The sequence below is a fragment of the Vanessa atalanta genome, chromosome 4, assembly GCF_905147765.1.
Source record: "Vanessa atalanta chromosome 4, ilVanAtal1.2, whole genome shotgun sequence".
Taxonomy (NCBI): Eukaryota; Metazoa; Arthropoda; class Insecta; order Lepidoptera; family Nymphalidae; genus Vanessa; species Vanessa atalanta.
This window is the reverse complement of record NC_061874.1, coordinates 11378599-11404692: the sequence shown is the minus strand read 5'-3', so window position 1 is coordinate 11404692 and position 26094 is coordinate 11378599. Positions and strand designations below refer to the sequence as shown.

Genomic DNA, 26094 nt, shown 5'->3' with positions numbered 1-26094 from the left:
TGATAGATCTATAAGACATTGTATTGTTGTTGTATGTCTTGCGTGGAGGTTTTAGACATAGCATTATAAACGTATATACATATATAGTGAGGATCGAACTAGATTACTTTTTCAGTATAAATATTCGATGAATATTATATTAGTGAATTAGCATAATTATTAATTATTATTTAGAATACGAATTTAAAAGTGAAGAAATTAAATAACAGAAGGGTATTGTCCACTAGTTATAGTAAAGAGGCCTTAGTAAATGTAATTTGCGATGCAACAAAACATCCTTTTTTTACTAAAGTTAAGTTTGTGTTAAGACAATGTAAGCGCCGGAAAATTAATCGGTTTGCAGTACGATTAATATCAAATTGCAAATATTTTATTATTAGAGTTTTATAGATGAATATTTAGTACTTTTATTAGCATTTAGAGATATGTACGGATAAAATATATAAAACCGATTAAGTGCGAATGTGACTCACGCTATGAAGGTTCTGCACCGTTGTGTACACCGTTTTATCAAAACATAATAAGAAATTAAAAAAAGTATCCATATTTTGTATTTTTTTTGTGTAGTATGAGATTTGTATATCAATGGTAAATACAACCGGTGATAAAGTTGTATTTGGCTTCATAAATGGTTTACTGGGTGGATTTTCACTGACAGTTCTTCTATCTTTGGTTAAGAAGAAGTTTTTTTAGAGAAAAAGAGTAAGAGACTGAGCCAGTGTAATTACAAGTTCAAGGGATATAACATCTAAGATCCCTTGATTGCTTTATACTCGTAGTTTATACAATGCAAATATCTGTAGCACTTACTGAGTATTTATATATATATATATCTAGATAGAGTCGCACTACAAAATAACTAAAGCCAACGAACCAACTTTATTATCTTGGTGTGCGTGACGCCTACGATTGACACTCGCCAAACGACATACTTATTTATTAGTGTGGGTAAATATCCTATGAAAGAATAAGGTTCTAATGTGAGCGAAACTTGATGTGAACGCTTGAAATATATTTTGATACTTGTATATTTTTACGATAAGAACTAGTTTTTTTTTCTGACCTATATTTAGGCAATATATAAGCATAATCTGGCAAACATTATCTCGTCAATGTATATATGCTTATTGTCATAGCGATCGGTTGATGACGATAATAGACGTTGATTTGTTGCAGAGCCATCTAGCGGTGAGTTATACCAAAGTGGAGATAGTTGTATACAAAAATATGTGCATATGTTTATTCATATAGATAATTTTATATGAAATTTCATTATATGTTAATCACTTGTATGGTGTGTAAGCCCGCCTGGGTAGGAACCACTGACTAACCATATATTTTACAGCCAAGCAGTAATACTTAGTATTGTTGTGTTCCGGTTTGATCGGTGGCGCATTGGCAAGGAATGGTTATTTTGCAATGGTGACAACTTATATCAGCTTTAGTTACTTTTGATCAAAAGGCCAAAACAATGATCAGAATAAATGTTATTCAATTTTATTCTGCGGTACCTTAAGATCCGGTTGAAAAGACTTTAATCAATAGGGACGTTATATTATATTAATAATATTCATTTATATAAATAAAATAACTGGTTCAAAATGGATATGTTTGACGTTTAAAAATAAATTTACATATTTTTAGTGTAAATTGATGTTTTTATTATGTAAATCATAAATTCAATAAATAATTTGCAAAAATTTAATGAAGATTTCATTAAAAGTTAAACATAATATTATTGTCAAAAAGTTCTTCTTTCGACTTCAACTATATTGTGTTTCTTTATACGCTATTGTTTTATTTTTAAAAATGATTGTTATCTCTTTATTAAATGCATTATCCTTTTATAGTTAACAAGACACTAATTAAAAAAAATCCTTGTTTTTGGCACTGAATGTTAAAAACTGTTATTCATCATTTGCATTTAAATCGGCACTTAGGAACATATGAATTCTAAAATAATCAGTGCATAAAACGAAGTCACTCATACGTACAAGTCTGTCTGTCTGTCCACACGATAAGCTGTGAAACTATCGGATGGAATTTATACGGTTTTGTAATATTGGATAATTCATGAGGAATTAAGACGAGGAGGAAGGTTTACGTGTGTATATTTTAACGTTTTTTTTATGTTTGCTGAAACAGGAATTAAAAATTATAGTATTAAATTATTGAATATATACCTATATACTTATATGTGTATACTACTATACTAATATGTTACTATATAAATGTTTTGTGTAGACTCTTATATTGCCCCTGCGAAGCCAGGATGAGTAGCTGATAATACTTCGTTTTTTAATGTTAATACTACATTTATCTACACAAACATAAATTTGGATTGTATAAAAAAAATCCTTTAGTGTATAATGCAGTTAGGTAAACTGGCAGATGGATCATTACAGGGAACATTACCATTACCAATACGCATTCGATATTCAAATAAAAAACAAAAACGATTTTATTTTAAAACAAATTGCGACAAAGCAGATCCTCGTTCACACATAGTTTAAAAAATTAGCATACTGTCAAAGTTGAAATAATTTTCGTATTCCTTTATTTGTAGACATATGAAGGTTTGGTCATTACATAATACACGTCATATCGTCAAATATAGCTTTGCGTGTGTATTCGGTAAAACCGAGGTCAATATTTTTTTTTATTTAATCGTAAATGCTAAATTAAATTTGATCAGTTAATTAACACTCACAATAAAAGTTATCACTTTACATTTATAGAACTTAACGTAATTTTCATTCATATGACATAACGTGTTTTGTTTCCATGACGTAGGAATGTATGTGTATTTTATATAACCTTAAAAAGAACGAGTTTATGAATAAGAATTTATCTTTAAAGGTTTTACTCGTAAATGTGAATTGATACTTTGTTATCTTAAGTTCATTGCACTATAATACATATAAATGGAATTAGTTCACTTGTTGGTAAATCATGAAATATATAAGAAACTCTTTCATAATAAAATAATTTAAAAAATAATGCTATAGACGTGACACATATTATTAATGACGTGATCCATCTGATCTATGAGGGAATAGAAGAATCTGATATTCGTTAGTCACGCCAATAGTCTACATTTAAAGCACCCGTTTGCAACTCCGAAGCGTGGTTACTTGCATAATATAATAAAAATACTATATAAATATTTATTTATTAATATTATCGGTTCGCCAAAATGCGCAGTATCTTCTGGAATAAGTTTAATGAAAATGGATTATGTAGGTATTTTTTTGTAGGCATCATAAAAATAACGATTCCTGATTTAAATGAAATGAGACTTAGGCAAGTATTTTCTCAGAAAAATACATTTAATTAGTAATAAAATTCTGTTACGTGATTCAAAATACACTATACATTCAAATTTAATTATCAATCAGTTGGCCGGCAATGAAATCTAAGTACCGAGATAAAATTCAATAGTTCAACAATTATACAATTATGGGTATTATATTAACTACGATACTGTCGAAAATCGTTTAAATCAATTGTCAGTTCAATTCAATGGTTTGGCTATGAGAATGCTGGTGCGATGCAAGACCAGCTAAATTTACGTAGTTTTGGGCCCGCTGCCAACCCTGTGTCGTAGTTAAAATGCCTCTTACGATTGCATTCTATTTGATTACAAATACTGAAATCGCTTTGTTTATAAAAGGTTCAGCAGCTCTCTGAGCTCTCTCTACTGTTACAGGATTAGTTTATCAAAGCAATCTTGATCAATGATCGAATTTAATAAAATTTTCATTTTAGAAAAAAAAATTGTTTTGTTTCACAAATTAAATCGAAATATCGAGATAATAAAATATATATTTTTAGTAGATATTTAGAAAGTTAGTAAATACCCAAGATACTAAACTGCAGCGCCTTGTCGCTTTAATACAAGTATGTTGTAAGCGATAGATTTTTATATATAAGGCAATGCAGGATAGTTAGAATTCAAAGGCGGATCTCAACATTGGTATTACTTAATATCATCTGTCAATATACAACATACGTATGAAAGTATTGGATAAAATATAAAAAAAAACTTTAATGGACAAGAACCTCCAACCTCCTATATTTATTAATTTGGTTCTCCAACAGTTACACAAAACATAACATAAATCCAACAAATGCCTTAATATGTCATAACGGTGTCTAAAATTTTCTTAAGATTAATTTGGCAATACTGCTGGGAAAAAGTTTAAAAGTCTGTTTTTTAACTTTAACTATTCTTTTTACAACGAAGCGAATCATACCACTGTCGAACTTAGCGCTAACTACATAATTGCTCACAACAACTTGGAAAGTCGATATATATAAAAATAAAACTCTGCCCGTCACAGGACGCCCGGCAAATGCGGAACACTAAATTGATGGTTATTGAAATAATATAAAATTAAAGAATATAAATAAATATGAAGTATAATAGATAACAAATACATATATTCCGTATTATAAAAATAATACATAGCAAAGAAGCACAAGATGTGTCGTATACGCGCCAACTTTTACAAAGTGTAACAACCGTTCTGTAAGTTTTTATGAAAAATATAAAATCTCTTTTTTATGTACTTAGTAAGGCTTTGTGCAAGCAACTCATCAGATATTCTAGCGTCGAATAGCAATACTTAGTATAGTTGTGTTTCGGTTTGAAGGGTGAGTGAGCCAGTGTAACTACAGGCATAAGGGACATAACATCTTATCTAACAATAGTGGTGCATTCGTAATGTATGGATTGTTTATTATTTCTTACAGTGCTAACGTCTATTGGCGGTGGTTACCACTTACTATCAGGTGTCTCAATTGCCCGTCCACTTACCTATATTTAAAAAAAAACATAGCTAATTCCCGCTTACATGGCTGGTAACATTCCGATTTCTTCTTAATCGATATCAAAATGGCTGCCCCGCTAACATAGGTGCGATGATTAGCTAGAGCATTAATTAAAAAAAAAAAAACAAAAAACGCTCGAAATTCCGTAACAGATTTCACCCTCCAGAAAAAGACGTTTTACAACCTTCCTGTATTATTAGAATATAAGTCATAATTGAATAGTGTGTATAATTATCGTGTTAATAGAAAAGGAAAGTTGAGCTACATATATACGAGTACACAATACGAACAACTACCAACTGTCAACCAGGTTTAAGATCAGTAATAGCATTGATGTGGTTAGCTTATTGCTTTATTCCACATGGCATTAACAGAGTCGTTTTCAGTCTTCTTCAGTACTTGACCAAATACCGTTAAACAAACGCGTTAAAGTTCACATATTAAATAGGAATTATACAATATGAATGTAATTTAAGCACCCGTTTCTAATTTATTTTTTAATGCCTCAACAACAGTTATTAACCTTTTACAAAACTATATATAAATTTATCGTGACAATAAATTTTATAGGTAAGAATCGTGTGCACTATAAACAATAATCGAACTACATACTTATTATTAGATCACACTGTAGTGACAATATATAGTATCGTGTAAAATTACCTCAATCCATATACGTTATTATAAATGTATGTTAATTATGTTATCACTATGTCAATTAATTGACTTCGTATACCTACGGCCTTCGTATGCAACGATTTCCACGCTGTGAGGTTATGAATAATGTGTATTGTATTTAAGGCATAATTATCTTGACGATTCACAGGAAACAGTTTTTGTACCCCAATATCAAATCGCAAAACAATGATCAGAATCAAAAATTAAGCAAGTTTATAGTGTATTTTAAGAACTAGACGATAAAAGCCAAGTAAACAATATTTGACATCGAATTGACGCCATATCATTGGTCGAGACTTTAATAATCTATGATTTTCAGTATGGATTTGCATAAAAATGGCGTTTTGAACGTCGAAAAAACTGAAATTAAAGTATGTATGATTAGTTTAAGTGGAATAGTGTTGGATTATAAATAAAGATACATAAATCAAGAACTGTAAGTAGTACACAAAATAGCAGAGCTATTAGAAAATCACGTAAAAGTTGTAAATCTAAGCTTCGCTTATCTTTATTCCATTCGACTGGAATAAGACTATAGAACGGATCACTAATGAGAGCGCGCTCTGCCACGTTGAATTATCGGCGTGCAGAAACTAACATAAATAAAAAAAATATAAATTACTGCCTCTATTTTAGCATTAGTCATCTCACGCACACTAAGACCTCTTGTACACGAGCGTCACTTAAATTAATGTGCGCCGATAATTTCTAGTGAAGGGTCGCACCTTCCTAAGTGGTTATATTTAACATGTTGAAATCTGCAATTGATTGGTTCGCAAATAAAAATGAATGACTCACTGTAAAATCACAAAATATTTTACTCAAAATTATTTTTAACAACATAACTCTCTAATGAAGAAAAAAAACAAGAAATAGGTTTTATTCAATTTTTTTTAAAAAATATTCAATAAATCAACGCAGTAACATTTTTACTCTAAAAATGTTTTTCTCTAGGTCTGTTATATGTATGTACTAATATAATTTTATTTTCGATTATAATAAAAAACAATATTATTTATATTTGAGAAGATAAATAAAAAGCGTATATTCTGCCATTGTCATTTATTAAATGTCAGTCAATTTAATGTTCCGATACATAACACGATTGAGTAATAAATATTTATTGTTGAATGATTTATCGAGCATGTTAATTTTAGTGTCAAATAATCGCCTAGTGTCAAATTGGATTAATTTAAACGAGTTAGATGGATTGACAAAACAAAACCATTATATTTCAATAGAACAAGGTTATAGCAATGTTGATTTCCAACGATTATTAAGCTTAATCCTCCATTCAACAGGTCCTGGAATTAGTTCAATGCATATTCTATTGAAGATTTGCATACCAAAATGTTAGAACCATAACATAATTACTTTTTCGCGAAAATCAAGCAAAACTATAAAAAAATATATATTGTGATAAGGTTCTGAGATTATCGAACGATTATAAAAATATGATAAACATTTTTAACGAGTCCATTTGAATTTTTGAAATCGTCAATTCGTAAGTAGATATTCTTTCTATATATTCTTAGAACTTTTTTTCGGTATTCAGTGTATTAATGAAATTAAACTGTAACAAATTAGTTTAGTAGTAATGTGATTAAGTTACCCTTTTAATAGTTATATTTATTAATTAATTAGGGCATATTAAATTATTATTATTTCTTTAGATATGATGGCAAATTTTATGGCAAATACTTATTTACGTTGAATTCTATAGGTGTAATTCTAATAGTCAAAGGAACGAAAAAGAAGCTCTTCACTATTCAACCTTTTCTCACATAAGACTCGCTGGGGCTCAAGTGAATTGCGGGCATATCCCTTTTTTTATTTACGCTGGGGCACGAGAGTGTACAAATGCGTATTATCATAAGTATTTTACTTTAATAATTTATTTATCCAGTCTTTTATAGAATAAAATATATCAACATCTATTTTATAGGTAGTAAAATAAATATGATATAATATATATATATATATATATATATATTTATGTACATAAAGAAATTTCGTATTATAAGTATATTTATTACATTATTTATAAATTAATGAATTCAAATGAACCAATATTTTTTAAGTTCTACAAAATATTTATTAGCATTTATACTATCCATCAAATGACTAACTTAACAACACGCTAACAATAAAATTCGATCGGATGAAATCGTATTGGAATTATTCTATTTTAAAAATAAACCCATATTTCAGCATCCAAACTAAAATAGTACTAATATGTTCAAATTGTTGTTTGGTAGAAAAATAAGGATGAATAATCATCAATCCTCTATCAAGAACGAAAAAGAAAGCTGAAACACAATATTCTTTAAATACAGAATAAGTTTACTCTGTGTAAGCTTGTGTAAGCCCGTCTAGGTAGGTATTCATCATCTATCTTACCGCCACTGCAATACTTAGTATTATTGTGTGCCGTTTCAAAGGGTCAGTGAGGCGGTATAATTACAGGCACAAGGGACATAACATCGTACCTCCCTGGGTTGGTGGGTCATTGGTGATACGATGCATTTGTGATATGACTAATGACAAATACGTCTGTGCTAATGTCTATGGGTAACAGTGACCATTTACCATCAGGCGGCCCACCTGCTAATATATATGTCATTAGAAGTCGTCTATCGGACGTTGTTTGTCAGTCTACCTTACTACTATAAATAAAAAAGAACCGTACAATTGTCCTCACGAATTTTCGTTTCAAATGCAAATTCGGTAAAAACATGTGAACACACAAATCTAACATGACATTACGTCTGACAGACATGTGATTTTCCAAATGGAGGCTGTACGAGTCCAGGTGAGCAGTATTTTACGTCGGACATTACATTCTAGAACAATCCATTGTGAAACAATGACGTTGGAACGCGTTTTGCATATCAACTTAGCTTGCACATACCAAAAATATTTGCTCGCTAAAGACTATGCATAATATGAGCGTAATCTGTTTACAGACGACGTAACGACTACGATACGATTTTATATTTATAATATTATTTTATAAAGATATTTTTGTTACTTTTTTCTGATTATAATGGAATATTAATCTTTAGGATGGAAACAAATCAGATATAATTGTAAGAAATTCATTTTATAAATGTATTTAAACAAATAAAATTAATGTTAAAATTAAATATAAAAATATTAGTGCAAGAGTCCGACTGGCACTTGACTATTTTTTTGAATCGTAATAATTAATTAAAGGGGTAAAAAAAAATTCACGTTTCCATAGATATTAGTAAATTTTATTATAGACATTGCGTTATAATTTTTAGTTTCAATATATATCTTATATTGATCATAAATCATTTAAATAAATTTATAACACGTCTATTTTGATATGTTAAAGAAAGTCATCTGTTAAAAAAAGCAGCCTGTAAACATTCCATAGCTATTCCAAGGCACCCCTTTTGAGGAGGGAGCTTATTCCACCACGCTCCATGTAGCAGATTTACAATCGACGTGTCCTCACGATGTTTCATGAGCATGAGATGAATTATGGGCGCAAATTATGTACATGAAAATTAATTGATTTGAATCCCGCTATAGTCGGATGCGTACTAATAATGTTCTAACTGCTCCATAATTCATTTCACCACATCAAGGAACATGTATCTTTTCAAGTATATAACATAATTTAAGTTTATATAGAAGTACATTATCATTTATATACAGTAAATATTATATATGATGTGTGGGTATAGTGTATAGAGACATAGAAATCAATGATGTGTGCTGAAAAAAATTACGTCATAACGTCGTCGCGTGCCAAGTTGCACGGGACAGCGGACCATACTGCTTAAATAGGCACATAATGACTACGTAACGTGTTTATCTGGTAGCTCTTAGGTAGTCAGTAATCAGCAACGATATTAATGCTTACGTATTCCCTATTTATCGTAAGCATTACGCTCCGTTTGCGTTTAAATGCCCCGCCATCGATCGTATAATTGTAAGCTAATGCTATTCAGCTAAATTAGCCAATTCTGCTAATTAATATTATGACAGTGAAGCGAGGTTTATAAATGATGTGCATTCATAATAACACTTGACGCATATAATCGAAATATAGACCCCATTGTTGTGTAATCGGTCTTATATGGTTCGGTTATTACAGGCAGATTTATTTGACAATTAGCGTCATTTGTCTATCGGAGCGTTAATTTATCTTATACGGATATCCACATATGCCTAAACAGTGGGTTTTTGGACCAGCTGATACAACACGTGGATTTTAAATAAAGATCACGTAATTGCAGTCAAGCTTAAACTATAACTAGAGCCAAGGAGGTTCTACAAGAGACAGGCCCCAATTTAATTTATTAAACAAAAAACATATCAATGTCGATGAGTAAATAAAAAATATTGTAATATTTTGTATGTTATTGTAAAGATACGTATACTAATTAAATATATATATATTAGTTTTATTAGATTGAAAATGTTGTTTCATTAATTTGTAAAATAATTAGGGGTCCTATATTGCCCCGGGTGGTCCTGTCCTCTAAATCAAACTCTGAAGGAGTGTTTATAAATCATGTTGTGCTTGGCGTTGAAGGAAGACATCATTAGGAAACCTGTTTGTATATCGATTCACCTTCTCGAGATCCTCCTTTGGAGGAGAGGTCTCTGTCCGGCAGTGATTGATTTACAACCTGATACTTATTTATTATTTAACGTATTTTGTATTTATTTATCATCCACTGATCATTTATTCTACCGCTAAACAGCAATATTGCCTGGTTTTCGTGACTTTTTATGAACGCGCTAAGTTTAAATAATTTATAATTTCTTTGGTTCAAAGTGATTTGATAATAGTTTTCTTGGATATAATTTAAATATATCCAAGAAAAATAATTCCCTTTCTAATTTTTGTTCAATAAAACCTTTTCTATGTTTCGGTAGTTGAGTTCTACTTATAAGGATAAGTGAGCCAGTGTAACTATTGGCACAAGAGACGTAAATTTAGTTCCAAAAGTTGACAGTACATTGTTGATGTAAACGTTGGTTAATATTTCTTACAATATTAATGTATACGGGCGGTGGTGACTACTTACCATCGAATGGCTTATTTTACAGAAGTTCTACCATATTGAAATAAAAAAAAAATATCCTATAATGATTTACTGATCTCGAGTTTAAAAACCATCAATTATTATGAACATCATTATTATGGTCATATTATTAAACAATTTATACTTTTTAACTGTAAATTATTTTAATCGAAGTATTTATCGTTGAAGATTCAATAATATCCTCATTACGCTTAAGACATATATGATTGATTACGTCGGTAAATCAGTAAAATATGTTCTAGGAAAACACATTTATTGGAATATTATTAATAGTGTTTGTAAAGTTATTTTTGAATATCGTTGTTAGAATAATGTGAGGATTGCATATAAGAATTACAGAAGAAAAAATGTACATACATAGTATGTGTGTAAATTTGGGTTATTTTCTTAAAATTCTCATAATCTAAGTGTCTTGATTTTTGATATCTTGGTTTATATTACGGATACTTTTCCAAATGAACACTTTATTACATTACCTGCTAATCCCAAGATACTGTTTTTACCCAACGGCGGCCGGATAAAAAGTTATTGGGTTTTATTTTAAAATTCTTATTAGTAATGGAAATGCGCGATGATAACACTCACTCCAAAAGCACGTTTAACCGTTGGTTTTGCGCCTGAAATTTTTGGCTTCGTGTCAAATTGGCCGTCCCATCGGTCATGACCTTGAATAGAGAGATTACTTGTGTTTGCGTACACTGATATATCCTTATGCTTAATTTATCCTCTATAATATGTCCATGTCTCTAAAGAATTTCATTGCCATGAGTGAAATCAGTAAGTAGATTTCTTGCCATTATATTACGCGATTATAGTACGTTTTTAAATAATACTTCTAGTGAGAATTTATTTTCTGTAACAATTGTTGCTAAAGCTATATATTTTATTTTAATAAATTGTATTATGCATATAAAAATAATATATGTGATTATCGATTATCACTACTTCGTTTTCTTTAACAGTCATTTTCAACACGAGCGTAGAAATGCAGTAAATGTGTTCTTTCAAGATTCGAGCATACATACCACTGTTGCTGCTATACTATACTGCTGCTATATGCTGTATATACGTAGATAAATATATATACGTATAGTACAGTAGCTAAAAATAAGTGCGATCATATTAAACCTATATAGTAGGTACGTATACATAATTAAATTGGTAATAAAAAATTTCATGATAAAATTCATTTTAAAAGCAAAATCAATTAGGCAAGTTACACGATTTAGGTCAATATCACAATTAGTTGCCATCTTCATGTGACTCACATCCCCGAATGTCTGTTTAGGCATTCACGGGCGTCAAGGACGAGCGCGGAGGGACTATTAACGAGTAAATTGCTACAAACGCAATACTATCGTGAACAGGGTTTTTTACTCAACTGTACTATCGATAAAGCTAATACTTTTATTCTGATTGTAAGTGTTAATACCTGTCACCTATCAATGTAACTAATTAATGTATATAAATTTTTAAATATCACATGAATAACAATAAATATTATTCTCTATTTTTTCCATTGTAAATAACCTTATGAATTTGTTTTCAATTACAATATTTTGCATCGATTTCACTAATTTCGAAATTTTCATACATGTAATATTATGTAATAATGCAATTTAGGTTATGTTTTCATTTTTTATGACGTAGCTAGGCGGACGGGCAAATAGGCAACCTTATGGTGACACTTGGTGACTTTGTGGTGACACAGCCGGTCAAATGGTATTATTGTTATTGTCTGTTTATCTCAAACAGACATACCAATTAGACATACATTGATTTTTATATGTAATGTATATATAATTATTTAAAATGGTATTTCTTGTCTGCGTGATTACTGATTGTACCGAGTGATTAACTTATCACTTTATAATAATTATTATTTTCATGACAGTTGAATGATGGGTCTTAATGAAAATTTGATAACATAAATAAATTTTAAACTGAAATGACGGAAACGTTAACAACACGAATTATTTATGTACATTTTATTGTTAGAACATTTTGTGTTTCTGAATACAAATATGCTTTAAGTAGCTTTACGCAAGGCAACTGAGGAAATTTTTGGATTAAATTATATTCTATAACAGTATATTATCGTGTATTTATGACTTCTTTGTGTAAACTAATGTTTTTAAACATATCAAATACGTAGGCGTAAAGAAAAATATAAAAAACTAAGTTTCTATAGGTAGTATCCTAAAGGAAGATCAACAATTACCGGCATGTTTTCATGCAGTTGTCTGCCCGCTGGAAATTACATAAAAAGGGGGTAGGATCAATGGAATTTGCAAAAATTATAACCTACCATCTACGGAACCATCTACTAGGCCACTTTGTCATAACTTCATTCCGATCCGCAGATGTCACGCGATTGGCGCACAAAGAAAAAAATAATTAAATATATAGATTTAGAGTTAAATAATAGTTAATTTTTATATAAGTAATATAACTATCTATTTTAATAAATAAATAAATGTTTTTTTGCGTTCACTTACTGAAAAAACTACTAATGATTACATTTAAAACTTATACCAGAAGATGCAGAGATGAGATGCGTTTCGATGACGTTTTTTTTTTGTTGGTATTGCTTTGCGCAAGCTCGCCTGGGCCAAACATTTGACTACTTTAGCAGTATTTGGTACTATTGTGTTCCAGTTTGAAGGGTGATTGAACCAGTGTAACTAGGCACAAGGGCCTAGTTACACTGGCTATAACATTTTTAATAATTTTTACAGCTCTAATATTTATGGGCGTTGGTGACCACTTACCATTAATTGGTCCATTAGTCTATCCACATAAGTAAGTAGCTGCGCTTCATTATTCGCCCGCTTTATTAAGACTATTCACGTAACCAATGTGAATTTCATGTCGTTGTTTAAAAAAATATTAAGCATTAAAGTTTAGTTCGAGAACACCTCTTACATATATGTACGTAATGTATATGTACGAAATAATGCGTTATTTTGTAACATAACATTTGCAACGTATTTGGTCAATATACTCATCAAGGATGCGCGTAGTGAAATTCTTTTAAGGATTAATATTCTGCGCTCGCACAGACTTAGACGCTTATTTTTTTTATATTATCACGATTGCTTAATTCATTTTGTTGATTAGTTATTCACGTGACTTGCGTTTTAGGGAATTCCTTTTTATAGTATTCGCAAAATCCAATATAGCAATGCTGGACAAAGGCATACTCTTGAATTAAGTTAAGGTTTGGAGATCATTGAACCTGCGGGTAGCCGGATTTACGAGATAGAATTTCATCCAAATTTTATGAATCCTTGCGATTAACTTACGTCTATGATTCTCTTATCGGTAGGCATAAGATTAATTATAAATCTCTACATTTAGTTATAGATTTTTATCTATGAAGATATAAGGCAAAAATTTACGTTTCTTTTACTGGACCCTGTTAGAACGCAATAAAAGTCTGAATATATTAGATACTAAAGTAAATATATTGTTACTGATATACTGAAGGAAACATTATTTGTTGAATTTTGAAAAAAAATAATTAAAGATTCAGTTGAAGAAGTTATAAACTGTTAAAATTTTGAGTTAGTTCGTCTATTTATTAGTTTTCTCTTATTATCAAATTCAAAATCTAAATATATTTATTCAGCATAGAAGTATTATACTTTTTTTTTGATTGTCATAATTTTACCACCAGTTCGGAAAGAAACGCAGACCCGAAAAGAATCGGTGAAAGAAACTCAGTGGGATATAATATATTTATTTATTTTGGAAACGGCTTCGAGGCAATCGTTTCATTCCCAAGACGTGATATCATCAATGCAATCGTTAATGATTTAATAACTTTTAGCACACAAATGTTCTTAAACGTTTTTGTTTAACCTTACAATACAAAAGTTTCGAACGTTTTCTTGGTTCCTGTTGTAAAGGCGTATACATTGACCCACAAAAGAATTACTGTGTTAAAAATTAAAAGTTTATGTTTGTTCCTTGTAATAATTGCGTGCACATCACAAATTCTAGAAAATTGATTTTTATTTACTTATATTTCTTTTTTAAAAATAAACCTTCTTGTTTATAATATGTTTACGATAATCATTCATCCTCTGCATATCATGTCTATACTATGATAATGTTACTTTTCTGCCTTTTGTCACAAGAGTTACTTTCAAACTTCCTAAAAGTTAAGCAATAAATTGAAGATGTTTGAAACTTTTTGGTGACAAAAGATTTTAAGATACATAAAATACCTATTTATATGTTATATTGAATATGTGGCTGGAATGGACCGGTATAGGTCTATTGTGCCTCACTCAATTCAACCGAGGTATGATTAATCTTTTTTTCTAAAAAGTTACAAATTCATATTGCCATAGTAAAATAAACATTTTCCGGTACCCTCAAACGAGTTCATATAGAATTTATTGTTTGTTGAGATATATTTTTAGAAACTTTTTCAAATAAATTGCTTTGATGCGTCTGATCCATGCTGGCTACAAGCTTTCGAAAATATATCAAGCATTTCTCGAAAAATATCAGTACTATGTTTTGTTTTTAGATTTATGCTCAGATGCTTATATACGTGATAAATAAATATATATATGTATTTATATATGTATACGTACACGGAGGGAGGGAGGGGGGAGAAGTTGCGCAAAACGTAAGCATTCTTCCCGGCAGCTCCTCCTTCTTCGGCAGAGCGTAGCGAGTTTCTCCCTTAACGCACCTGATTTGCAGCGTAGAAGGAGGTTCTGGAACATGATGTTTTCGCAGAAGCAACCATCTCCTTCCAGCAACTCGCATTTCCGAGCACGGCATTTATCACGCTCGGAAGCGATAGGTTTCCGCCCCCAAGTTGGACACTCTGTCAAAGTGTGACAGAGTTACTGCTGCTTGTATATTTAATATATGTATATTAATTGTCATAACGTTCGGTCTAATGATATAAAAAGTTGTGTGCTGCCATCTAGCAGTGCTTACTTATTTATATACATGTATGTTGTATGTGCCCACATTTATGGTGAACAGTTAAAATAAGTTGTAGTCTATTAATTTCAAACATATATCCCAATATCAATGTTTAAATATAACATTAATTATCGAGCTCATAATGTTTATATTAAAGTGCAGGCAGTTAATTCGCAAATACTTCCTATACTCAGATTGGCTGTAATTGTATGAAAAATTACAGGTACTTAATCATTTTCCACGCAACTTTTAGACATTAATAATTGTCATACATTCTCCAAATAATATATTTTTATTACTATTCCAAACTCAAATATTTTTTTCAGAAATTAGTATCTAACAATATAATTCTTTATCATTGTCGTTTTTATACTAGTTTTTTCTTTTGGTTGACGATGAAAATTTCGTCGAAGTTCGATGGGTTAGTCCTGATTGTATTATCAGTATTTTAAAAAGCCTAAATCTAAGACTCAAATTAAAACAAAAGGCAGAGTGCACGGAACATTAAAGTGAAGCAACTAAAGCGATTACAAAATCAAATTGCGTATACAGTGTCTTGGTAGGACAAAATTGATTGAAGATGCGTCTTTTTGTTAATGTGTAAATAGTACTGTCATTTAAATTATTATTAATTCACACAACACCGGGAATTTGCATAAGAATCAAGATATAATTTTAAATACATTTGACAGTAAAAAATAATTTCTGACGAGGTGCTTAATCAATCAGGGGCCAATTCTACAAAGTTAAAACGTTAACGAAACGTTCGCGATTCTCCTCCGATCGACCTTAAGCTATTCGTCACAAAAATAATTCTCAGCTGACTGATATTGTTACATTTTGTTAGTAGAATCGCCCCGCAGGTCTAATAAAGCTACGCTTGGAATGAAGTTTCAAATACTATTTTTACCGGATCCAAAGTCACAGTCACTCATCGAAGTATCATTTCAATGGAATGTACAAAACATACAAAACTTTTCGTGTGTATTTATGCCCCGAAGACATCAATGTCAATCGGAAAACATTACTGGTGAGGACAAGGGTTTACGTTTTCCGCAATTCGTTGAAGGATTTAACATCTTTGTTCGACGAAACCTATCAAAATTTATGTATGTATGACACGGACTTAATATTTGTATTTGTGTAACTTGGTCACGGATGTTTGCTTCGGGCTTTTATTTATTGTTAATTGCATCATTGTGTAAATATATGTAAATTATAAAAAAATGCAATTAATATTCAAAATAAAATATTAACCATTTCTCCCAAATCAATGTAGCGATGGTATGTTCCTGACGGATAGTTCTCTTTTGAGAGTAAGATACTCTTATAATACCATGGTATGATAAATCCGATACGTGGTTTTACACTTCTGATAATTTATCGACAGTAAGCCACTTAATTGTATCTGTCTCTCTCTGGCTCTATAGAAAAATATATAGAGAACCAAAACTATATAAAAAACACTAAAATGAATATCTAAATTTTAACACTTCAAAATCAATTACCGTTACAAACAACTAGACTGAAAAGTGAATTGAAATTTAACTTTTCACGTTTAAACATAGAATATTACATCATTGAAGTTTGTTGCTAAAACCAAGATTACGGCTTACTAAAAGTTTGTTGGAATAACTAACATAATATGTTATGGTAAGTCAGATGTTGCTTTCAACGAGAAAACGAAATTCACGCTTGTCGCATCAATAGTCTCAATTGAAAGCCTAAGGTGAAACTGCGAATCGAATTTACGTATGTTATAATGTTTTATAACATACGTGAGACGAGATAGCCCAGTGGTTAGAACGCGTGTATCTTAACCGATGATTTCGGGTTCAAACCCAAGCAGGCACCACTGAATTTTCATGTGCTTTATTTGTGTTTATAATTCATCTCGTGCTCGGCGGTGAAGGAAATCATTGTGAGGAAACCTGCATGTGTCTAATTGCAACGAAATTCTGCCACATGTGTATTATATATAAGTTATATGTATATTGGTGAAAGCAAGGTTTTGCCCTGATTGACTGTTACATTTTATTATTGAAATACTACTGTCATACACAAGTATCTGTAATATTACATTTACTCCACTTAATAATCAGTCTTTGCAGCCTCAGCATCAGTAAGTAGCATGCAATAAATTGAGCACATAGGTATGGTGCTTGCCTGGGTTCGAACCCGCTTACGCACACGTTTTAACCACTAGACCATCTCGGTTGATATATATATTATAATATAAGTCAAAGGGCAACTGAGCCACCTGATGGTAAGTGGTCCATAAATATTAACCATTGCTTCCATTACCAATGCGCAACTAACCTTGGGAGCTAAGATGTTACGTCCCTTGTGCCTGTAGTTGCACTGGCTTCCACATCCTTCGAAGCGGAACACTACAATTCTAAGTTTTGCCGCTTGGCAGTAGAATATACGATCAGTGGATGGTACCTACCCAGGCTGGCTTGCACAAAATCCTACCACCAAGTAAATAATATGGAATAATATATATCTCCTAGGTATAATATGGAACTAGCTATGTAAATCTTGCAGGATTGATTCTTGGCTTGATGACCCTTGGGATTATTGCCCATTCACGAAAGATGTTTCAAAAGTTCTGCACAGAAAATACACAAATAACACTGGCGTGTAAATGATATTTCTATTAATTTTTTCAAACATACTATTTTGAGAGTATAATAAGTAATATGTACACATGTGTATTTCATCCTTGAGTTTATGTAATATTTATGCGAACAGGAAAAAGATCTTAAGAAACAGCAATATAAATGAATTATTGAAAAACAGTTGAAACTATAAAATAAAACGATTAACCTATTCGATGATTACTTTAATCTAGGTATATGTCATATGTCATCTGTAATAGGACCCCAATTATACAAATATTAGTTTTAAAAATGTTTCAAAGAATGCTCATCGTATGCAATTATTATCAGAAGTTTATTTGTTATCTTGTTTTGCATCACTAATCTTGCCCGTAGACATTGGTGCTGTATGAAATTTTAACCATTTTTTTTATATAACCAAACCGCTACTAATTGGGAAAGTGCCTGTGGTCAAACTGGCTCACTCCCCCTTCAACCCACAACACAGCAATTCCAAGTATTGTTGCTTGACGCTAGAATATTTAATAACCAGTGTGGTACTTAGATACAAGTTACTCTGGTTAGACCAGAAATACTTACAAAAAGCCCCCATCACATATGATTTAAGTAAGCAGTAGACACGAATGAAATATAGTTAAGTCATTCGTATAGTTTAAGTCAAAGTAGTCTGCTTATAATGTTATTAAATAAACACACAAAAATATTAGCTATTAACTATTTTGGTTCAAATATTTGTTAAATACGAACGAGAATTGTTTTAGCCTAAATTCGAATTAATCACTGTTTAATTATCACTCGATTCATGCAAATGATTATTTTAAGCCAAACGATAACGCTTAGTGAGGATTATCAAGCAAACCCTGTCAATATTTAATGCAACATATTATATGTAACTTTTACCAATGTTCAATAAATTCAAATACATATAAAATTGGACTATTTATACAGATGTTTATGTAATGTAATTCTGTTTTCCGTGGCATATATAAGGCCAATATAAGGGCCATATATAAGACCAATGCCGTTTTAATATACATAAATTTATTATTTTGTAAATTATTTCGTAAATGGCGATGTGATTTATATTTTACCTAAACATGAACTTTAACCCCTTTTAGCAGAAGACTACAGAATTAAATTATGAAAGTCACTCAGGTTTTTTTTTTGTTTTTAAATAGCAACATGTGTAATGGAGTGACCTCTTCTCAATACGATAGATTATTACACTATGCTGCATCCTAATAGGTTGATGGATACCTACACATGTATTTTATGACACAAATAAGTTTCCTCATGATGTTTCTTCGACAGCACGAGATGAATTATAAACACAAAAAAGCACATGAAATTTTCATGTGCAGTGGTAATGTGGTGGCCTGGGTTTGAATCCGTGTTCTTCAGTTAAAATTCACGTGTTCTAATCACTGAGTTATCTGGGCTTTCGAGAAAATCCATATTAAATATAAGATATACGGAATAAAGAACTTTTAATTATTGTCACGGCTTGGAATATCTTAGTGCCGTTAAGGTCGTCGTTAAGGCATGTTAATAGACATAACTTGACCCTTACCTAACCTTAGGACACAATAATTAGTGAAATTAACGGGCTAGCAATGTTTTAGATGATTAAATTCCTGTATTTAGTTCACCCTTATGTTGATGAATTTATTGCATGAAATTTTTCATATAGGTACCTCAGAATAATGGAATACCAATATGATACTATGAGGGGTTAACATTCTAAATACTTGAATTTATAAAAAAATCTAAATCTAAATTTATATGTATAATATATTAATTGATACACTTCCAACTTCCAAAAGCTCAGATCTGAAGAACATCAACAAAATAATTAATAAAGCTTTTTGCGTTAGGGATTAATAATTAAACAAAACGATTTATTTTTCGATTAATATTCTTTATTTAGTGTTAGGTTCTGTGCTCGCTCGTCTGGGCAGATGACCTTACTTCCCACACATTATTTGTTGTACCACTAGAAAACATTACTTTGATTTTGTTTATGATTTCTTTTTACACAGGCCGTCTACCTATTAAAAATTAAACGAAAACAGAAATAACTGATTAGACTAATATATTATATGATTTAGATTACTACATATTTCCATTTCTTTTTAGAAGCATTTAACTTTTAGTGTGTAGGCTAATTTTTCATATTGACCACAGTTCCTAGTGCTACAATACGAAGTCAACCAGCTGATATATACAAGGCAAACTTTTAATCAAGCCCTTGCACTTTTTCATTAAGAATAACTTGTTTAAATCTATGATTGAACAATGTTTGAAATGACATTTTTAATTGTTTCAGTGTTTGATGCATCAGCAAAGTCACCCCAAGGACTGCTTTTCGGCTCTTCGTATCACCTTGGTAACTTTGATGAGTGCGTTGGCATTGAGGAACCAGGTGCTGGTGTGACTGTTGAAGGTCAGTACTGCTTGGCGACAATAAAGTGGCGACAGCGGGAAGAATCTAAAAAGGTATTTTTTTTTTTTTTTTTCGCTTGATATATAAAAAATCACCCTTTTTTATTTTGTTTATTTACCAGTCAATCGCGTACACGAAAGGTTTTTAAATAATACGTTGGAACTTTATCTTTATAGTACCAGCATGTAAACGTCCCACTGCTGGGGAAAAGGCTTTTTCTCCCTTTTGAGAAGCATGTTTGGAGCTTACTCATATAAAGTAACCTAATAACTATGGGGTACGTCATTGCTAGTATTATTTGATAATGTCCACATCTATTATTATGGATAATATTATACGTAATTATATTAAAAATACTTTACCGCGAAATGATATGTTATTATTAAATATGTCGGTCAACTAATAATTAAACGAATCTGTTTGCAATTTTCATAAAACTAACATTTATTTTACGTCAATCACTATCGATAATATTAATTTTATATTGCAAGATTTTATTACAATAAATGTTACTAGGAGTCTAGATCAGGCAGTGAACACATGAATGTTAACTGAATTTTCATGTTTTCTATTTGTGTTTATTAAATTTGTTTCCACCAACACGCATTGGAGCAGCGTCGAGGAATAATCTCCAAACCCCCTCTTTAATCCTCTTCTTTAACCCCCGTTTGATAGCCTCGACCAAGGTCGATAAAACGAATATTAAAATTATTTATTTCATTATTTATAAAAGGTATTTAAATTAAGAATAAAGTAAATCTATAAATTTATACCAAACTCATGATTATTAATTTGCACGTATATATGACGTATTCAATAAAACGGTGAAAGACGGACACTTTGCTTCACGGTAAAAAAAAGTGGAATCCAACCATCACATATCCCATTACCAAAGAGTAATACTTAGTGTTGTTGTATTCCCGTTTGAAGGGTGAGTGAGTCATTGTAACTACAGGCACAAGGTTCTATAGTATAGTTCTAAGGTTGGTGGCGCATTAACGATGTATGGAATCGTTGATATTTTTTACGAAGGCAATGTCTATTTTCTATCTGGTGGTCTGTTTGCTAGTATGTCTACCTATATAAAATAATAAAAAAAAACAGACATCTAGAAATAATAAAACATATGACCCTCGAAGGTCAATTTTAAATCACGTCTTGACAATATTAATAAACTTCAAGATTCTGTTGCTATGTGAGTGTTCTGGATGTAGATGACGTACCGGAAACAAAAAAGGCTGCCATGACTGTACTATAACGTCACGAGACGCTGTTGAGAATTATAAATTGCTCAGTGTAATGATAACATTGTTCTGATTATAAAAAAAGTACAGGTATGAACAGTCTTGCTCGCCGAGTATCGGTGCTGCATACGTACATTCATACAGACAGACTCAATCTTTAAACAAAATCGTTACTGCTTAAAAACTACAATCATTGTTTTTTAAACGAGGTACCCACCGACGGCCCTTAAAAAAATTGGAATTCGATTTGAAGCTTTGTCTTTGTTACAAAATAGTTGAGTACCTTTTTATTATCCGTTTTTCATCCTTTTGACAAAAATAATAGTTATCTAAAAATATATGTGTATAATGTTCGAAAATAACCAGCGCTCTAATATAAATATAAAACAACTACTTCAAGTTTGATTCTAGTTGCCCATTGGATAAAACCCGAAGAATTCGGTTTCAAATAAGGTCAAGTAGTGAAGCACTGGCTTTTCGAGTCATTAATTTATTTTATAGTTGTTCTTGTAGTGTTAAAGAATAATATAGGTACATCATAATAATAGGAGCACTATTGTATACCCTGATCGAAGAGAGATTAGGTGCTTCCTGAAGCGTGGAAGTGTAAGTCTACTTACGTCCAAACTCCAAGTTGCTCCTAAGAATTTCTTGATAATACCCTTAAGATTTTATTGGCCTTAGTCATACTTTGGGCCCAGGAATTAGTCCAAGCAGCCTTATAATTAAAACTGTCATTATATATCATAATATCATAATATATGTTTCTTCGAGTGATATGTCATCTAAAACAGTATTAGTCTCGTATTCAATCTGTGTAATTTATTTCATATCCTCGTTTGCCATCCAATAAGTCATCTTGGCATATAAGTATGTTTAAAGTATAAACATTTAATTATGGTCATATTATATGACTTATTATATTATAGTAATTATACGTCATAAATATATGTAATAATAATTTAATTATAATGAAACGATACTCTTTATGTTACGTGTGTATATAATGGAGCTAAAACATATCTCAATTGTATATACATCTACATATATATAAATACATTATATGTATTGGCTATTTATTCTAATTAAACAACATAAAGTAAGGTCAGTAGTAAGATTCGCAACTTATAACTTAATTATTATGTACTGTAACTTATGTATTTATAATTAAAAAGTGACTCAATTGAATGTTTTTTTTTTTTTGAAAATTACAGTTTATTTAAACTTTTTGAGGAAAAGTATTTGGACTTTTCTGATGTTTTTTTTAAATGTTTCTATCACATTGAATTAATTTTTGAAAGTATCTTTACAACGCTATTCAAACTATCTGGATACCGTGAACTAACAACAGTATAATAACAAAAAATAAATTGCCGAAATGAGGCGAAAAAAAAATTTCGATCGTAAAGCACTCTCTGAGGCTTCTTATCACAAGTCGTGCAATAACTTAATATACCATTAAATTTAGAGACGATACACATTTACAGATATACCTACATTTTAATAAATAATATAGATATGTACGATATATATAAATGTATTTATGTAATGATTTTAATTATATTTTTTTCTATTTACAATCTTTTTTATATTTATTAATTTTCAATCATACATTTATTATAAAGTCGGATAGTTTATAACTATGTTTGATGTTGCTGAACTACTGAAGTCCGATTTGAATAATTCATTTTGCGTAAGGCACTTCGACTATTGAGGAAGTTTTTAGGTAATAATATACAGTCAAAGTGGAGTAACCATAAACGACGATCAATATGCCAAATATTTATGAAGCAACATTGAATATAATTGAAATAAAATCGACTTGCTGATAAACCAAGTGGCTAAAACACCACAATATTAATTGTGATTCAATTGTGGGTAAAGAAGCACGCATATGTTTGTGCACCAACCCGCATTAGACCAGTAGATTGAGATGTAAGCCAAGTCAAGGGAAGATTAGGGTGTTGCCCAGTATTGGGACACTAAAAGGCTATTATTTGTATCTGTACATTCATCATGTAAGACTATATGATATTATAGAAATAATAGCGACTATATTGAGACTCTATATATTTAATCTAACTTTGAGATTTTTATTTTTCGATTTAATGAATGTTATGCATCATGCACTTTTGGATTTAATAATTTACCATGTTTAATAGGCGACGGCGTAATTAAACACGTTGTTAATTCCAACTTGGTTGTAATTTATTTTTTGCAGTAATACTTGATTACCTATATATCTCGAAAGTAACTGTCGCTACAATCGCCTGATTTTTTTATGCTTCAATTCTTTTATTTGCGCGTATGCTTAATAACATCAGGCGCTTTTATATTTGTTTGACCTGCGGCTTCAGTCGCGTTACATAGCGTGTGTTTTAGTTATAAAAAGTAGCCTATGTCTTGGGATTATTGCTTCTTAAAACGAGTTCTATATGCATTATAAGCAGAAAATTTTAACACACAAAAAGTCTGAAGTACTGTTACTGACGAAACAGCGATCTTCAGTAAAAACCCTATAATTATTTATAGAAACATTATGTATCTTAGAAAATAACAATCGTGATCTAATGTTTTCTTAATATAATATTAACTTTTATGAAGTACGAATACACTGCTTGTCTATGATGTTAGCTGTGGACTGTGCAATTGTTTGATCTGACACTTACATATTTATTTAAATTGACGTGAATCCTATACTTATTTAATTAAACCACACGTTATGATTAAATATGACAGGTGTTAAGTTACTACTTTAAATAAAATATTTATTATATTTATGTACAGTCGGGGTAAGAAAAGGTTCGTCACCTTAAGGTCTATTTTCGTGTGCTCAGTATGCGCGATAATCTGCTTTACCGATTGAATATGACATATTGCGTCGCAATGTATTTTGAATCTAATTATCATACGATGTTAGTTTAATTTTATGTGCAGTTTTCTGTTTAATGCTTTAGTTTCAAAATGTACTAAGAGTTTACGACTTGATAAATGAATGAATTTGAATACTGACGACGATAATTACTCTGACTGTACACTAATATTGTGTATACGAATGTGGAACTGTCTGAGTCTTTTCGCTTTCCCGGTTATATTAAACAGTTTTTCATGAGAATAGTACGGGTAATGCTCAATCAAGAAAATGGTGATTTTTTATTCTGCTTTGACAAAAATTATAAACAGTGATTTCAATGTTTTCTGGAATAAGGCCCCAAAAGGTGCTAAATCATGTTTAATAAATTACTACGTAGTTTTTTCTTATTATAAAAAACAACTGATAAAAATAAAATGTAATTTAAATGACATCTCGCTGTACCTAAATAATAAAACTTGACATATTTTCGTGATCTCTTAGACATATAGGTTTCTTCACAATGTTTCACTTTAAACTATCTTACTATATAAAACCGATGGGTCAAATTCTACAAATCCATCAAGCAACTAAGTAACAAACATTACTTTATATAGACCGTTCTAATTGTAACCTGGACGTAGAAGCAATTTGAAATAGTAGACGCTTTTCAACTTGGTCGCTAAACGTCCATTAGTTTTAAAATGGCTCATAAACGCCACTCGGTCACAGGAACTAAGAACAAATAGGTCATGCGTTGTTTTTCACATAATAAGCTGAATGGACACAAAGCTACAAGCTTTGTAGTGTTACTTGACGAAGCCAACTCCCTTTCCTTTGAAACGGAGTTTAGTGTAGCAGTTATTTAGGACTTATATGCACTAGTAGTAAGTTTTATTACACGACTTGAACTCCATATTAGTTTTATATTATTTAATGATGTTTATTGATTTATATAATACATCTTAAAAATAATAATATTAATTAATATATATATTTTTTTATAATCTGTGTAATATTGACAAAGGTTGGTAGAGACTGCCTTTAAGCATTTTGTCCGCCTGTTGTTGCAATCATTTAGGTTATTAAGTATTTAAATATATATATATATAAAAATGATATATTTTTTAATTTTAATACACATGTATAAAAATTTTAAGGCCAGTGTCCCATCTAATTACAAGTATGATCTGATCGTTAACATTCCATCTGTAAGATATGTTACACTACTAATCTTAGCAACATGGTTTGTTAAATATGTTGTCGAGTCCCACTTGTGTAATTTACATAGGCCTACTGTCTTGCATACACACAACTACACGATATATTGTTATTTGTTGGAAGAATAATTAGTGTGAATTACACAGGCAAGTTAGTTTGAAACTCT

General features: G+C 30.7%; 1 protein-coding gene across 1 annotated transcript in view; it reads left to right on the top strand.

Annotated features, from left to right (window-relative positions):
• LOC125077928 (nose resistant to fluoxetine protein 6-like) overlaps nucleotides 1-26094 on the top strand; it is a 52618-nt gene that overhangs the window by 14436 nt on the left and 12088 nt on the right. The window contains exon 2 of the mRNA XM_047690046.1: nucleotides 20496-20665. Coding sequence (XP_047546002.1) covers nucleotides 20496-20665 — 170 coding nt within the window. The remainder of the gene's footprint in view (nucleotides 1-20495; nucleotides 20666-26094) is intronic.